This window comes from Dicentrarchus labrax, unplaced genomic scaffold (assembly GCF_905237075.1).
Source record: "Dicentrarchus labrax unplaced genomic scaffold, dlabrax2021, whole genome shotgun sequence".
Lineage (NCBI taxonomy): Eukaryota > Metazoa > Chordata > Actinopteri > Moronidae > Dicentrarchus > Dicentrarchus labrax.
Genome location: NW_026136722.1, coordinates 7,052,942 through 7,071,353, shown reverse-complemented (window position 1 = coordinate 7,071,353; position 18,412 = coordinate 7,052,942). Strand labels below are relative to the sequence as shown.

General features: G+C 42.0%; 1 protein-coding gene across 1 annotated transcript; it reads left to right on the top strand.

The window, feature by feature from the left end:
- Positions 1–1,075: 1,075 nt before the first annotated feature.
- On the top strand, positions 1,076–16,260 carry LOC127356874 (voltage-dependent calcium channel gamma-4 subunit-like). Its single transcript, XM_051388932.1, has 4 exons — positions 1,076–1,500; positions 11,331–11,414; positions 12,877–13,017; positions 13,359–16,260. The coding sequence occupies exons 1-4, from the start codon at positions 1,278–1,280 to the stop codon at positions 13,883–13,885; spliced, it is 975 nt and encodes a 324-aa protein (XP_051244892.1). The 5' UTR covers positions 1,076–1,277; the 3' UTR covers positions 13,886–16,260.
- Positions 16,261–18,412: the final 2,152 nt, after the last annotated feature.

Here is an 18,412-nt window from a genome sequence, read left to right as displayed (position 1 = left end):
ATTCTTAGGTTGAGCTGCAGGGTGTAATCACCAGACTTGAAACCAGACTGGCAGTACCATCGAGAGTTGTTGCTGCTTTTTTTTTTTTTTATCAAGCCTGAGGCACCTTGCCAGATGAAGCCATCATCCGCTGGTTTGAAACCCTTCCATCTGGCTCAGAGATGCATTAAGCATGTCTTTAATCTGGTGTTCACATGGGCATGAATGGCATTTTGCATCCATGTTTTTTGTCAGTTTTTTGTCAGCCTTGTGATCAAAGTCAGAGGAAAGCAAGGAAAGAGTTTGTTATCACAGAAAGACAAGTTCTGTAAGTTATTCACATGTTTTATGTATTTCTCACCAACCATATGCATCAAAGCAACAAGTGTTTGTCTATCTATCTATCTTTTCTAAGAAATAGCATCCTCTCCTGTGAAATCCGATTAACCTAAGTGATTTACAGTGTGCTTGCTGGTAACACGCACCTCACCGAGCATCTAATTGCTTTTTTTAATGCTCTGTTCATTGGTTGTTTGGCGTCAGCGCATCACAGAGAAAGGACCGTCGTGAGTAATCTTCTCATTATTTCTCTCCCCCACCCCCATCCTCACCCATGTGACAGCTGACTGTGAGTTTGGTAATATTCATGGATTCTCAATCCAGTGGAGAGTGTCCAAATGTCTCACACGAGATTGTTTGGCTAATTAATAATTCCCCAAAGATACATTTCCACATGTTTTAAATGCATTTGTGACCCAATTGGAAACTGAAATGTCACAGAGAGTTTTTTGTTTTTTTTTCGTTCTTTATTAAACATCTCCTCCATTGGTTATATTTGGTGAGGGTGGGGTCTCACTTAAGAGCCATTGACGTAGTCCTCTTTGGCAACGGGTTTTAACAGAGACGCAGCCTGTGTAGGGACAGAGAAAAGTGTTTTGAGACAACGATAAAAAGGGGAAACAGAAGAATGAAGTGGTGAGGAGGTTTGAAGTGTTCTGATTTGGTACACGATGTTGCTGTCGTGCTGTCCTGCACGCCTCGAACCTGTGTGGAGCCCCTGGAGTGGGCACAACCGGTGTCCTCTCGTATTCGCAGCAGCAAACAGTTGGTTTTGAGCATCAGGTGAGCGTTTCTGACAACATTCCCACTTCTTCCTCCTCTTTCTTTGGGCGACACTTTTAGCAGAGGAGCAGAGAGAGTGGACGCGCCTAAATAAGTATGACCAAAGGATCCGCGCCCTGACGCGCTCCGGTGAGCGCATGCTGGACCGGTGAGAGTGTGGACTAGTATGAAGCGCCATGGCTTGGTGTGACCGCGGGGTTCAAACGCTGCTGGCCACCGTGGGGGCTTTCGCTGCCTTCAGCCTGATGACCATCGCCATCGGCACGGACTACTGGCTCTATTCGAGGGCGTACATCTGCAACAGCACCAATGCCACCACAGACGAGACCCAATCGCAGCCCAGAACCAAGAGGGGCGACCTCACCCACTCCGGGCTCTGGAGAATCTGCTGTATTGAAGGTAAGCCCGCTCCGACGCATGGAAACCCTAAACATCTGCATGGTCATTTAACACAGACTGAACCGTGCAATCCCTGTTCTTTTCGTACAGCAAATAGTTTGATTTCTCTCTTTTTTTCCGAGGAGGAATCTTTTGTCTCTGAGTGCGCACAGGAGCTAGAGCGCACAAAAAGATGCGCTCCGTTTTACGCACGCCAAATGTCTCGATCGGGTTTTGGGGAGACAACAAAGACATTATGATAAAGGTGGAACAGCTTTCAGAGGTTGTAGTTCAGATGGAGAAAGCGTCGATACGCAAACAGGTAACGGATTTTAACACCGCTGATGTGCTGAAGTTAACGGGTGTCCCGGTGAGCGCAGAACTCAAACCTGTTTGCCAACTGTTACCTCGCATTGTTCAGGCTCAGGCCCACACAATAAAGACGGCTGCGTTATAGTCTGCGAGACAATCCGGTGCCAAGCCGGCGCGTCGGAGCTCATTCACTTTTAGCCGGTCGGTGCCAGGAAATGTGCGCGCTATGAGTCTACTTTCATTCATGTCTTCTTTGTATCCGATGCTGTTGCTTGGCAACATCCCTGAAAATCGCTATGGAAACATGCCCGGTGATTTAAAAATAGATGACTCTGAGTTCACAGCATGTCCAAGCAAAATAGGAGGAAAAACATTTTTTTATATGTATATATAAAACTCGAGGTAAACACCCCCCAGTTCATCTTTTCATCCTTTTGGAAAGTGTTTTTGAATAATTTTACGGATTTGGTGTTTAAAAAGGAGGTGCGCTGGCAGTGACGTCTTCATTCAGAGGCAGACAGACGCTCATTCATGGTCCAATCTTCCTTCCGGTCACCGCTTGACTTCTCGCCTCAGCCATCAATGGGCGAGCCGAGGTGACTGGATGAATTGGTTCATGTTAAAAACTGCTGTCATGACGCACAGTTTTATAGAAACAGTTGTACGAATAAATGTCCTAGATAAGAAAGACATTAACTACACTTATCTTACTCCAGAATTTGTTTTGAAAACGGACTATATGTGTCAAATATTGCTTTACCAACATACAGAATGTGCATGTCAATCTTTAGAGACTTTTTTTTTAAAACTCTACCTCAAAACATTATTAAAAACAGGAAACTGCAGAGTTAAGAAGGGCTTTTGGCTACAGACAGGCGGTTCAGCCTCATTGTCAGTTCTGGAGCATTAGTGCAGATACACAAATATAACGTGAGAAGGAAACAAGATCAGAAACTTTTGTCACCTCTTAGACTAGAAAATATATTCTAAAATGTGTGTTTTCTTCTTTTCTCAGTGTATATATTTTCACCCCCCCCCAAAAAAAAGAAATAAAAAACAATTTACTTTACAGCTAGATACTTTATTGCCATTTTATAATCTGTTTAAGTGTTGGATCAGGTGCTTTTAAGTATTTGCAGTTTATTATGTGGACTGATTCATTCAATTTGAAAGACTTAACGTCCTCAGAGGCCACATATAGGGAGAAATTCAGCTGTCATCAATGATTAAACCGTTTCTGGGATTGTCCTGTTGAACACGTGAAGAACATCCTGGCGTGTACCTGCAATTTACTGAGAGTCATGCTTGGCTGGGCACCTGTCTGTGATGTGGACAGACGCGCAACTCTGCATTACATCCTCTGAAGACCCTAAGAAATGAAAATAAATGACAAATGCCTGCCGACTATTATGTCAAGCATGATTTCCCATCAGTGCTTTGAAGTAAACAATGAAAGTGGATTAATGACAGCGGAGACTGAATTGATGTTTATGAGGTTGGGGACAAAGACCGGCTCTGTGCAAAGAGACTTCTTGTTTAAAAGCACAATTTGCAAAAAAAGGCCGAGCCTATTCTCTCTCTCTCTCTCTCTCTCTCTCTCTCTCTCTCTCTCTCTGCGCTAATAGTTTCACTTCTGAGCCTGGGCTTAAAACTACAGGATGCTTGGACGGTGGCTCTGTTGTCATGGAGACTCATAAGTACAGAGGAGAAGACAATGAAGGAAGACTCAACCCCTGCCCCTCCACACACACACACACACACACACACACACACACACACACACACACACACCCCTCTGGTCATAATGACAAACACGCTGGGTTATTGACGGACGACTCTGTGTGCTTCACAGTACAGAAAGCAACAACGTGTCTTTCTCTCAGCAACTGCACACACACACACACACAGCAGCATGTTCTCCTCTCAGACCCCCTTTAATGAATGTGTTTTAGTCGCCCTGCCCAACCAGCGTTACCTACCTGACATTTAAGGAGCAGGCAGGAATATATGGAGTGAGGCTCTGGCGGGGTCAGCCACTACCCTCATTTACAGAGTCCTTTGCATTTCTCCACAGTTGTTTATGAATTTTTTTTTCTCTTTGTTTGTTTTCCCACATGAATGCCAGGCTAGCACAGAGAGCGTCCCAATTTGCATCAGACTCAGCAGTGCATCAGAGGCCTGTTGCTTAAGTGTGACTGGAGTAAAATGAGGAATGACCTGATGACTAACTTACAGTAAACATCCCAGCTGGAGGTGGCGTGAGCAGCGAGGCAGCTGTTTTTTCTTAAGGGAAGTGTGTGTTTTTTTTGCAAGGAGGGGTTTGTTTAGGCGGGGTGGGGGGTCAATTTGCCATTCCCACCGTGCTCTGCAAGTCTGTAATTAAAACGCTGCAACTGAGAAGCAATGCGGGGGTACTAATTAGCCAGCAGGCCCCAATTTCCACCTCAGTCCCTCCGTCCTCCTCTCCTCTGCTTGATGTGCACTCTCTCTTCTCATCTCTTTATTAACTTCTCCATTCTCATCATTCTTTTATCTGCCTCGTGGCTTTCTCTTCTGCTATTCTACCTTTTTTAATGAACCCTGTGTCACTCCACCTACATACCCACAAACCCTCAGCCCCCTTTTCATTTTGGATGCGTTTCGTTTCTGTTCTCTTTTTAAACAAAGTTCCTTTGTGTCGTATTCAAGTTATGTTGATGGCTACTTGTAAATATGTAACCTTAAAGGTCCCCTGTGTAACATTTAGAGGATCTATTGGCAGGAATGGAAAATAATATTTGTAGGTATGTTTTCATTAGTTTATACTCACCTGGAAATAAGAATTTCAAGAAATTTCGTTATCTTAGAATGAGCCGTTTTTATCTGCAGAGGCAGCGGGTTGTCTTTCATGGACACAATGGTGAATTGATGTTTTTACACTTGAGTTTTTGTAGAGATTACACAGACAAGATGTTCTGTGTTAAAGTGGGCTAAGTCTAATCCAATAGGTCAAACATTTTTTCAAATTCAGTTAAAGTCTCCTCGCGGTCTGTTAAAACCAATGTTTGTACACAGCCCTTTCTCTGTAAATGGGAAACACACTAAGTAGATCGAGCCACACAGCACCAACTAATGTCAAATTACTTGCCCACAGACATTCAGCTTAATTTCTAGATTGCCAAGTTTTGCTGTTTTTGTGATGTTAGCTATAGCAGCAGAGAGATGTGGGTACTGCTGTCTGAAGCTGGCGTGCTCTTCATGTTAGCTGCACAGCAGAACTTTGGAAACCCACAACATGGTCATGGACATGTGTCATTTTCCGCACTATATCATTGTATTAATCATGTTATCAGTATTTCTCAAATGGTGATATGTGTACGGGGTGCTTTGGAGTACTTCAGCGGGTACTTGACGTGTTTCTTATTTCTAAAATAATCATACGAGCTCAATAAAAAATTTAAGTTTGATAAACCACATTTTATATATAGTATTCCTATTTCAATTCAATCATTAACTGCCATAGACTGAAGATCTTCAGTGAAACACAAGTTCATGTTTCTCTCTCAATTATAAGTACAATGTCAGACAGATGCAGTTCACTGCAACTACAATGTCGTCTTAGTGTTATTGCATTTAAGTGTTTTCCTTTATAAATCAGACAGTGATGGTGCAGCGCTGTATTCTACCTCTTTATGAAGGCTTTTTTTTCCTACAAAATGTTTTGGACTGGTCAGGGGGTACTAAAAAAATATTTAAAAGGGGTACAGTAATGAAAAAAGTTGGTCTAGAAGTGCTTCAGTTCTTTCAATACCAACAGTTTACATTCCTCATTGCTTTAAGTTCCTTTACCATCCATCTCCCTTTGGTCACTTGATCATGTTTTAAAACAATATCAGGTTTCAATCACATAGGAAATATACAATATATAAAATATAATAGAGAACCAATGGGCTGTGATGCAATAGATCTTTTGTCTTAATCCACAGTCAAACAATAAAACCTTAAGCAGTTTATTGAGAATCCATTATATAGATTCAAGATTCAAGAAGCTTTATCTTGAATCTATATAATGGATTCTCAATAAACTGCTTAAGGTTTTATTGTTTGACTGTGGATATATGCACATTTTTATAAGTGACAATGCATGACAGCCTTCAGAACAGACTACATGCGGCGATAGATCTCACTTTTCTTCCAGCAATGTGGAAACACGTGCACCCCAAGCAGGGCTGTGTATGAAGAAATTGCAGCCTGGTGACAATTTAATTAACCAACTGTCAGTCATATCAACACTGAATCACTGATGTCGTCGCCAAATTGCTTTTCTTTCATCCTCACTTGGACTGAAAAAAACAAAACAATCGGAGGGGTTTGTTTGATTACACAGATGCTTTTATATTCTGCCCTGGCATTCCCTGATTTCCAAAGTAATAAATGTATGTGTCTCTAAGTCTGTGTGAGTTATTCGTGTGTCTGCATTTTGATATCAAGCCCCAGTAACAGTGCTCTATCTGTTTACAGCTTCATAAAACCCAATCATCCAACGTGCTGTAAAACTCGGAGCGCTCTCCCTCATCAGTGTTCACACTCTCTTGGTCTTGCTCTGTTATGTGTAGCTTTACTATAAGGATTTCACCCAGTGGGGGCTGCACAGTTGTAGTGAAATGCAATATTAAAGTCCCTTTTAAATTGGTTTAATCATCAATCTATTTGCAGTGCTATTGAAGTGTGAAAATGAGGCAGTGGGAGCATGTGTTGCAAGACACACCGTGCTCCTGGAGACACCATAGTGAGGAAGTGCTGCACTCAATGAGACAATAGCTATTGGTGTATTCCACTGAGGCCGCTCCGTTATTGGCTGAGCAGCGTTAATTCAAAATAATGACAACGTGCATCATCCCGTTGCCAGTGGCACCACAGCTGTGACAGCAGCTCCCAATACAGTGTGTGTATGTTTGTGTGCACACGTGTCTGCATGCTTATGTGTGTCCATTTGTGGCTCGCAGCCATGTAGCGTTAAGTGGTGACAGATCTGTGAAGGGGAACAGGGAAGTGCCGTCTGTGATTTGGTGGGTGTCAAAATGCAATGAAGACGTCAAAAGCATCCTTGGAGATTGTTTATGTGAAAGAGCTTATTAAAGACTAACAGGGGTTGCCATGGAGAAGAGGAGGAGATGCTCAGCATGGGGCTTTGCAACTCCAGTCAGGCCCGTTATTTCCTGTGTAATGTGTTGACTGTGTAAGATTAATTCTCAATTTTTCACAACACAATCACCTTGTAACATCCCCCAAATTTATTTGTGAGATGTTCCAATTTTCTGTTTGTTAAAAACACGTTACAGATACAGTATGTGTGTAAGGTGAGCAGCTGTGTGTCTGTTAGTCTCTGCACGTCCATTCAGTTTCACAGCTTCTACATTGCACAACCATCCTCCGACCTTTGTTGCACAATCCACATTTTGCCTTCTAACGCTCTCTCCGCCTTTCCTGATTTCTCTCTTGTTGATTCCCGGCTCTCCACCTCTGTCCTCTGCTCCCCATACTATTGTTGTTTCATTTCCTTGTACCTTCTTCCCTTGTTTAATCTCTTCTTCCTCCCTCCACCCTCCCTCCCAGCTAGTCAGTATTCAGACTTTATTTCATTTCATGAAGGACTGCCTGTACGCATGTGCACACACACACACACACACACACACACACACACACACACACACACACACACACACACACACACACACACACAACTAAACGTAGACATTGAGCTGATAACTGTCACTCATAAATCAGAAGCCTTGAGGCCTCCACTTATAATCAGATTTCCAATCAGTTGCAATATTGTCCTTTATTTCTTCCTTTCTCCATCACACACACACACACAAACACACAGGCGACAAGACACAGGCGTCAGACTGGCTGGGGTAGCTGGGGTCTCGACTGGAGCGGAGGATTGAGAATATTGTGCACTAGTCAAAATGAATAGTAGCGTTCTGGGTTCACAATGAAAGGTGTGTTTGTGTGCGCAGTTTTTTAAAAAATGTAAAAGCAGTTTGACATTACAGTTTAGTAGAAAAGACACGCACATACAAAAATGCATGTATAAAATCTGCAGTTAACACAGCAATTAACAGCACAGCTAAGGTGTCTGTATTTCCGTTATCTTCACAGTTCTTGATCTAACCATAAGAGCCAGATGTGTTTTTCATTTGGCTGCTTAAAATAGTCCATAGCCCTTTTTTCCATCAGTGACTAGACACAGAAACTTGTGCTCCATTTCCACTGACTGATTTGACGCTAATTAATTTGATGTCCCTTATTAAGCAGCAGACCTAGTTAATGGAAGCGAGCGTGCCCTTAAAAGCTGTGGCACAGACAATGATGGCTGCTGACCCTTCGGCACCTGGGAAATGGAGTTGACAGGTGTCTGTCTGTCTTTGGTATAGGCTGTTGACGGGAAGGTTGAAATTTATAGGGTAGGTCATTTCTAATCTCTGCTGCCTGTTAAGCCATTCGAGATGAAAAGGCAGCTTTGTATTTTTGATGTGGGATAAGTAAAAGTCTTTGTTGCTTACAGAGACCGGCAAAGATTAACTGAGGCTTAGTCATTTGACCATTCGCTTAAAATGTCCCCACAAAACAGCGACTGTCCAGTCTTAGCAACCATAATGAGGCCCAAGCAGGTCTGTCAAGCTTTGGATTTCTTCACGTCAATGCAAAACAATGTGGCTCGAGTACTTGGATTGGGAGATAGATTTAAAGAGTTGGTGGGTGGAGGGTGGTGTCCTTTATCCCTTCCAAAACCAAAAACACAAGGGTATGAAATGGATTAAAGGCTGTGATTATCTACTCCAATGTAAGCTTCATTTGTGATTATGTCCAGCTAACTAACTCATTACCTTGGTAGCAACCAAGCATTACTTCCAGGATCAATGCTGTTCCTTCATTTACATGTCTGGCACGTGCAGCTTTAACCTCAGTCTTTTAGCATGTTATAATGTATGTAGCAGAGTTACAGAGTTCTTATTTTAATACGAGTCAGCTGGAGAAAAAAAAGGATGTCAGCCCATAGGGAGAAACCATTTTATAAAAATTGAGGTCATCGGCTTCAAGCGGTTGAGAAGCCTGCTTTTGTCAACCATTACATGAACCGAATGCTTGACATAGGCATAAACCATCAACTCTGGCTAATATTCGCCTCCCGTTCGCTTCCATTCTATGCGAGTGAAGTAGCGAATAAACTTTCTGCTTCGTGTGGAGTTGAAAGCAAACAAGTGTGTGTGGTTGACCCCTAAAACAAACCAAACCAGCAAACTGATTTCCGGATGTGCTGCTCTGTTAGGAAGCAGTGGCACTTGTGGATAAAATGTCAAATACATGACATTGCTGGAATTAAAGATGTTGCGTAGAAAGATATTTCTACCCTTCCTTGATCACTTTACACACATCACAACTAATACTGTTGTCATCTTCATGAGATGAAGCCACAGTTTGGATTGTTTCTTGCTATACGTCATGATATACTCCAATTTGTTGCAAGTTTCCAAAAGCGTGGACGCATTTTGCAACGCAGAACTGTCAGAAAAACATGCCTTCATTGATAAAAAGAACTGATAATCTTGGAGGTATAAGGAACTGGTTCTCAACTGGAACTATTTGTGACTGGCAGAGCTTAGCCAATGGTTCCTGTACTCTGGGATACAGACAAATGCAAAATTACGCACATGAACACAGTTACTACACACACAAATACAATATGCAAATGTAAAAATATGCAAATGCAGCCCAGCCCACCTATAATTCTGAGGGTGTTGTTTGCAGAATAACTAAAGTGAATGGTGAATGAGTAGCCAAATAGCTCCCAGCATTACCACCGCTGCACTGAGCACATCCATTAACCCCACCCCCAACCCTTTTTCTCTCTAGACAAGGTGTTGTTTATACTCCGGCTCAATTACAGCTACAGGCTTCTCTCAGCTTCAACCTCTCTCTGTCCCTCTCTCTCTCACCCTCCACTCTATTCTTCCGCTGTAACTCACCTCAGCATTAAAAGCTTCCAGCACATGCTCCTTTGTTGTTCAAATAGGCTTTTTGTTCCTCCTAGCACTCAACCATTCACCTGAGCTGGATTTGGACACGCGCCACAACCCCCCAAATCCCTCCGGGCAATGCAATCTTAATCCCACCACCGTATAGTGTATGCACTGATCCCTCGAAACACAAACTACCCCTCCCCACTCTGATTTCCTTCCTCAAATATGTGTGCACTGAGCTGTGATCTTTAGTCTGCAGGTTGAATGGTGGACCCAGGGAGCTATAAACAACAACAATCCTTGTCTGACACTTTTTTTGAAAATGTAGATCCAAGGTCAAAATCTCATTCATGGTTGGAGGTGAAACCCATGGAGAGGGTAATGAATAGAGAATATGTTGCTTTTGTGTGCAGTATGGATCCAGTTTATCACATCCAGCAAAATGCCACTGAAAGAAAAATATGTCCTGCTACTCCTGTTGACATCAAAGAGACTAGGTCGAAACCCAGTATTTGGCTGGACAGTCAATGTGCCCCTCAAAGGCTTTGACACACCAAACCGACGTCAAAGAACTAGCATCGACTAAATCTGATTGCTGTGTCGCCTCAGCCAAATGAAGGATCTCTGTGTCTTGGCCAAAAGTGACACTAGAACTCACCGCACCAACTACAGCAAATGTCTAACTTGCATGTATGTTCTGCACCTGAACGAGAGGTTCTCCATAACCAGCCAGTGGCTGTAGTCTGCATTCGTCATTCAAAAAGGAACACAGGAAGAGATAGGACTGCAGATATAAACAAAAGCAGCCTAATAGTTGTAGGTTTGCCCGCTCTCGCTCAGATGGTGTTGTAAAACAGCTACTTCTGATCGAGAAACAAAGTCATTTGCTGCTTTACTTATTTCCATTTGTCCTCTTGTGCACTGATTTGCTAAAGCTGAGCAACCAATCAGAGGGATTTCTCTCACCATTGACCTCTGCCGCCAATTCAACATGCCCAGTTGGCTAGAAAAACCGCAAATGAGTGCAAACAGTGCTGAACATACTGCAAAAACAAGGGCTACAGACACTCAAAGTTGACGTGTCAGGGCCTTTGTGTCTGTTCATTTTGAAAGAGCAACGGCCAATAGGGGAAAACTCCAGTACTCAACTGCCCAATGGTCTAACTTCATCTCTCACTAACTCACTGAGTCAGGCACAGACTGTAGCGTTTATATGGCCAATTTGCTGCTGTCCAGCCAAATATAACCAGCGGTCACCTGAGATATGACTCCCCACTCCTTCCTCTTTTATCAGAGAGAAGAGCACAAGAGTGGCTTACTCCAGTGGACACAGTTGAACAAAAAACAGGTTACTGGGTAGGGAGCACTCTGACTCCAGCATCTCACATCCTTAAGCCAGCTGAAACCAACCAGCAAAAAGCATTTTTTTTGGGGATATATTCTTGATTTGGTTGAACAGTCCTCCTGTCTCCTAAACATCACATATATCAGACTGTTAAAGCTTGTATCATTCTGGTTGTCTTTGTCCTGCAGGCATCAATCAAGGCAGCTGTTACAGAATCAACCATTTCCCAGACGACAATGACTACGACACAGACAGCTCTGAATACCTGCTGCGTAAGTGACCCCCACTCGTCATCTTTGTCTGGCATTGTTGAAACTGTCAGCCCTTTATTTTTTAGGGGAATACAGAAAGTCCACTGACCTTCACTGTCTTATTATTTGGTCCTGAGAGTAGTCTCCAAACAGATGAGGCTCTTTTATACAGACATTGATCAAATGTAAAGACGAAGACAAGCAAGCATTATGGTATCAGACTATGATCACAACCTGTGATATTTTTAATCTATTTAGTTTTTAGTTTTGTCTTCTTTGAATGTCTTTTTTCCTTTAAAGCAATGTATTATTTGTTATACTGTGAGACAATTAAAGGCAGCTTGGCCAAACCCGACTGCTGTATCTATTTGGCCTGAAAAGCCTTAATTCGTTAGGTCGTATTTACCCAGTGTTCAAGGGTTTTAATTGACTTTCATAGTTTAATTAAATGTTTTTTTCTTGCTAAGTCATGAGCCCCAACCCCACGAAGGGTATCTTGACACTGTGGCTTCAAACACTGAGCTCACACATAGAGGAGGCTCATTATGATTTATTTTCTTAACATTTATTTAAAAGGTGTGAAAAATACTGTACAATTTGCAACACTCCATAGTTTATTGTTTGCTCTGAGTGATCACCAGCTTGTTTGCACTTTCCCCTCTTTGTTTTTTTCCCTGATTACATGAAGCATATTATGATTCTCTGTTTAGTCTGAGCTGGTCTTTGGCTGTGTGGGGACATAAAATCCTTCTTAAAACCAGTTTAAACCAATCTTCTCCTTTTAAAAGATGTTGTGAAAATTGGTTAAAAAATTTTGATTAGTTTGATATAAAATGGGGATATTCAATCAGCAGATGGCCCTCATTTTAGGCACAGTATCTGCCTAACATGCAGAGAAGAACAAAGAAGTATCAGACTTTGGACAAAGTCCAAACTGAGTCCATTAGCCAGGAGGGCTTATTCAGCTTTACAGTTAAATAAGCTCACCCATCCTTGGATGCTTGTAAAATGGCACAGTGATTCATTTCTAGGGAGGTGATAGTCAGTGAGAGCTCTTGTTACATCCCACAGCTGATTAGCAAAGCTTTGTCACAACAAGGCCCCAAAGTATAAAAGATAATGGAGTTCTCAAAAATGGATGGGAGAAGAGGTGGAGGACTGGATAGATGAGGGCTCAACAGAGTAATGAAAATTCAAATTATTTAAAAGAGTCCATTTTTCTTTTTAAAAACTGTGCTGTTAAATTAATTTACAAGTTCCATTCTTCTTTTGCCTGTTATTAATCTATTTATGGTTATATATGTCTATAAATTGCTTAATAATTTGATCTATTGATTAATGGATTGATTTATTCATTTGTATTCATCTTTCACCGACCGGTCTCCTTAGTGTCCAATCAAATATTGGTTAATGAATTGTGTTATAACCGTTCACAGTGAATTAATGATCTCTCCTCAATGTCCGCCCTCCTCTGTCTCTGCAGGTATAGTCCGTGCCTCCAGTGTGTTCCCCATCCTTAGTACCTGCCTGTTGATGCTCGGTGGGCTTTGTGTTGGGGTGGGCCGAGTCTACAACAAGACAAACAACGTCCTCCTCAGTGCAGGCATCCTCTTTGTAGCTGCAGGTGAGCTGCAGGATTACACCGTGCTCCCAGCGAGGAGCGATCACGCAAGGGCTGGGGTTTTGTATTGAAGAAAGGCAGCTTGATGTGACACCTGTGGTCACATATTGTACTTCATCAGTGGTGCAATCATAAAGATGAACTTTCTTTCCCACTGAAGAGGGTCAGGAACTCCCTACCTCACACACAAGTGATGAGGACACGTGTCTAATGGCAGTCATTGGTTTTATCACTGTGACTGGTAAAGTCATGAATGATTGATCATTGTTGGCTCTTCATCACACGCCTCCATGCCGTTTTCCTGACTCTCCTGACTGTTGTCTTTCTGTTTCTTCATCCATCAGGTCTGAGCAACATAATCGGCATCATCGTCTACATCTCCAGTAACGCAGGAGACCCCAACGACAAACGTGACGATGACAAGAAGTACACGTATTCCTACGGCTGGTCGTTCTACTTTGGTGCCCTCTCCTTCATTGTGGCCGAAACGGTGGCCGTCCTCGCCATCAACATCTACATTGAGAGAAACAAGGAAGTTCGCTGGAGGGCACGGCGCGAGTTCATCCGTTCTCTCTCTTCCTCTTCCCCTTACTCGAGGATACCGAGCTTCCGCTACCGCCGGCGGACGTCGCATGCAAGCTCTCATTCTACAGAGGCGTCGCGGGAGAACTCACCAGTGGTTGGTCTGAAGGGGGAGCCATCGTCCAGTGGGGCTCTGGATGAGCTGTCCATGTACGCCCTGGCGAGGGACAGCGTGACAGAGAACACGTACAGCCCCGAGCATGAGGCTGCCGCTGAGTTCCTCCAGGTCCATAACTGTTTCCCCAATGATTTAAAGGACGGGGTGAATCGCAGGACCACACCGGTGTGAGGGGCACATTGCAGGGCCCCAAGGTTCACCTGGAAGTGGATGTGCGCTAATCTGTTGGAGCCTGAGTGCTTGTGATAGCCTCCCATCTTAGAGGCGCAGTTTTTAGAGAGACTGTCCTTTTATTTAAAGGACCAGAGCAATAGAGAGGACAGTCAGCTTGACAGAAGCCAATTAGTCATTTATCTGCTTCTAGAGATCATCAAAGCAGAATAGAGTTACATTGTCTGTGCTGTAGCCGATGCGAAATTAGTGTTATCTTTCAACTGTCGAAATGCTTACATGAGCAGTGTGTGGATCCCAACCCTTGTTTGTGTAATGATCCCGAAACATTGTGGACAAAGTAAAGTGAAGCGTTGAGATGTGCCAATCAGCAGTATTCTACCTGTGAAGTATTTAACAAGGTGCTAAATGAAATGTAGGCTACCCTTCAACTTGAAAGTGTTCCATTTGTGTGTGCAATTGCTATAAAGTGTGGACCTCTTTCCAAAGTTTGTATTGTGTCCCCATAACCAGTTTGGTCTTGCCTTATACTCAAATCATAGGTTTTAAAGAGACAACAGAGGCTCTATCTCTCAGCACTGTCCTTTAGAATAATATATGGCCTTTTAAGCAAGCTCAAATTACGAACATTTTTAATGGATCCTTTTTCATGAGAGTGTGCTGGGTTGTATTGTATTGAATGTTTCCTATTTTAGCATATTGTTCAAGTCAACCATCCAATATGAAAGGTTCTGTCTCCCTCGTCGTCTATTCCTTTTCTTCTCTGACATTTTGTCAGTGGAACAAATGTCCGTTTTGTCAGTGGAACACCTCTGTTCAAGGCCCTTTTTATTCACTTCCATATCAGTCCGCCAGCCTTCCATCACAGCCCCCCCGATGGACGTGACATTGTGTTTGTGCCTGTCACAAGGGAAGAACAGCTGACAAAAAGGGGGTGCCCAGAACTGTGAAAAACGGCAAAGGTCAGGACTTCCTTTTGCTCTGAATGAAACCTTGGCATCCAGTGTGTTTGAGGGATAAGGATCAGAGCTAGGCGGAGAATGTTTGTCCGTCTGTCACACCCCCTGTGAGTCCATCTGGACCCAGACGGAAGCAGAGGGAGCTGTCTGCAACTGCGTCCCTGAAGGATTTGGCTTGTGTGTATGTGTGTGCTGTCCTTCTGCACCTCCATCACTGCTCTTTCTTTTAGTTCTCTCAGGAAATACTGTGTTGTTGTTGCAGGTTGAACACTTTGAGGTCCTCTCCCTACTTAGTGGCAGTGCTGGGAAATGGACCGGTGATAAAGATAAACCTGGTAAAAAAAAAAAAAATGCCATTACTGTATTTTGTAAATGCTGTGAGTGTTTGCTTGAGCTTGCTCCAAGAACCAGCTGGGGAGGGATTTTTTCAGTCTGAGGGCTATTCGGTTGGTTCTGGCGTGGCAAGCGAGCTCACTCAACCACAGAATAGTATTTGATTGTATTTAGTGTGTTTGATATTGATACCACTTCATATACCCGGCTGAGCTTGTGTAAAAGAAAGCCATCAGTACTCTGAGTGTAGATCTTTTATATTACAGCTTGAGGGGGAAATTCCAAATGTGTTTGTTTGTAATGTAAAGCTGTCAAGTTGTATATAAAAGCACAATAAAAAAAATACAGAAAAGAGAAAGAAAAAAAAAAAAGCATTGAATGTGCAAAGACATGGACAGAAGATTCAAAGCATTATTTTACTGAACAATGTCTCAATAATAATGCCTTGATGCAATCTGGTATTGGTCACACAATTATATTAATCATTTTATATTCAGGTAAACACACACTGGTTTTGCTGTTTTATCAGTCAAAAGTTAATCTGTTGAATATTCTGTTTTGTAAGGTGAAGTACAGTAAGTACGTTTAGGAGACTACACTAGATTTTCTATTCCATGTGTATGCGGCAGCTGTACTTTACTGTATGTGCTTATATTGATTTATGCTTACAATTGTGAAATAAGCACATTCTCAGTTTGTTTTTCAAGAAATTAACTATAAATATTTGATTACGAATGTTCAGAAGGGACGTGTGCTAATTGGATGGATTGCATAATAATAAAAGAAAAATCACAGGGAAAGAAACTTAGCCATTTGTTGTTGTATTTTTAAAATTTTCCATGCTAGTTCAAGACCAAACTTACTGAAATATCATCACTATTGTAACATATATTGATATTGGATAGTAGAGTGCCTTTGTTTTATTTATAATATAATGCATTTCCTGCTTCTAGTGTTCCAATCAAAAAAGCATTTTTATTTCATCTGAATTTAATTTAATTATTTTGCTCATTTTCACTTTTTAGTTACAACCCAAAACACACTGTACATAGACAAATAAACTAAATCAGGGTTATACATTTATTGTTGTGCTTTACTGGTGATTTATTTTAATATGACTCTACGGTCAAGCTAACAGGCTGATGCTTAGCAGGTATAATGTTTACTATGTTCACCATCTTAGTGTTTTAGCGTGCTAACATTTGTTAATTCCATGAAAGTATAAAGAGAACTGGATACATTCCTATGAAAGCTACTTAGTGGCACATGAAGCCTAAAAAGCCATTTCCCACTGCAAAGAAATTCCCCGGATAACAAGCCAGCTAACTTCCGATTTAGCCCTCCGTTAACTTTAATGAGGATAAATAATTTACTCTTGTGAATCTTCTAGACTTGTTACCGGACTAAATTGGATCAAACTCTGATAGTGAAACAATAAATTTTGCAGGGTTTTTACAGCTGCTTCTTTCACAATGTAAACTTATGGGAGTCTTTTTGGGCCAGTCTGCATCACTTGACAGACGCCATTGCTGTAAAGACACGGTTTGGCCACTATGTGAAATTGGCTTCACAGCCGGCAGCTTTCCTGGGGCTTGGTTAATCAACAGTAAACACAAAATACAGCAGAAGCTGATGGGAATGTTTGTTTTGCAGGTATTTGGTCATTATATAACTATTGGTTTGACCTGTGCACCAGATCAAAAGTTAAGGGATCAGCAAAAGTAATCCTAAAGGGGCACATGAATGTGAGACTGCAAAATTTAATGGCAATCCATCTGGTAGCTGTTGAGAAATTTTATTCAAAACCACAAATGTCTCATGGTGGCTCTAGAGGAAAAGTCAGGGGATCATCAAAATCAGTAGGATTCATCCTCTGGGAACCATGAATGTCTGTAAAAGAAATTTATATTAATCTATCCAATTGTTATTCAGTCAGGAAGTGGTGGATCTACTGACCAACAAACTGATATTGCCATGACTTAATGTAATAGGGCAACCCACCAACTATGTATAATAAATACACATTGAGCCATGAGCATTAATCTAAGTAGAGCTGGTTTCCCATTGAAGACATACAGTGCTTCATTCAGGTTTCTATGGCTGACCTTCTCTGACTCCTGAATGCCTCTTCAGTTTGGCTGCATAAGACTGAATCACTGTCATCTCCGAATGAATGAACTATACTTCAACCCCGGAGTCTCCGTATTGTTTGGCAAAGACATAAATCAGTCAGCATCATGCTTTGGGCAGCGCTCCTCGATCAAAACGTTATAAAAGCCGCCACTCTCGCTCAGAGATGCCACCTGATAAAATGAAGCCATTTTTTAAAGCTCAACAGTCATCCAGCTGATTCAGTCAGAGTGGACCTTTCTTTTCTCAATGTGTGTGAATCATATAAACATACAGACTGTTGAAAAGAACGAATGCTCAGCAGAGAAACTGTTTTTACATCTCAAGGCAGAATAAAGGCGTTCTCCACATTACTAACATTTTTCTTTTGGTCCTGCTTTTCATAAGTCTCTGTGTTTGGTCATATGCAGAGATGAACCCGCAAGGAAAAGCAGAATATCACCTTTATTGTAGTTGCTGTTTGCATAGTTCAAGTACCACTAGATAAGTATATGCAGTGAGTTATTGCATGCTTCATGTGAGAGAATAAAAGTACATTACCCAGTCTGACATGTGTAATTATAAGATTTCATTTTGTTAAAAGAGGAATCAGAGCTGTTTATCTAGCTGGCAAAATTATCTTTAGACAGTAATATCTGATGTTGCAGTACAGCTACATCAGTCCCTTGTAATTTCCACCTAATTTCATTTTTCTTCACTGTGCGCTCATTAACTCACAATTCACAGTCCCACACCACCTCACCTCTGCTTCATGCAGATCAGTGGCCAAAGCTTTTTGCCAGAACCGGTCAAATGAGAGCAGACCGTGTTGCAGAGGTGAACATGCGTGGTAACTGATCCCGTTGTTTTATAGAAGAATACTAACATGACCCTTATAGAAATCACCTCGGGGCATGGGTAATCTAATTTAGCTTGAGTAATGTTACCTGTCATTAGCAAATGAATACTGTCGGGGTCCCTCTGAAAGCTATGAAATGTATTCTGTTATGGGTAAAATTAGCCACCATTTAAGGTTGTTTTTCATCCCGGAATAAAATTTCTAACAAGGAAGCTGGCAGGCCTAATTGAAGTTAATCACTGCTGAGTTTAGACGTGTCAATCCTGA

What these genes read in the sequence shown, in the direction of transcription:
- LOC127356874 (XM_051388932.1), top strand. Translation starts at nt 1,278, where the DNA reads ATGGCTTGGTGTGACCGCGGGGTTCAAACGCTGCTGGCCACCGTGGGG. An exon ending in GAGAATCTGCTGTATTGAAG is followed by an intron (nt 1,501 to 11,330) that starts GTAAGCCCGCTC and finishes TTTGTCCTGCAG; the next exon opens with GCATCAATCAAGGCAGCTGT. An exon ending in CATCCTCTTTGTAGCTGCAG is followed by an intron (nt 13,018 to 13,358) that starts GTGAGCTGCAGG and finishes TTCATCCATCAG; the next exon opens with GTCTGAGCAACATAATCGGC.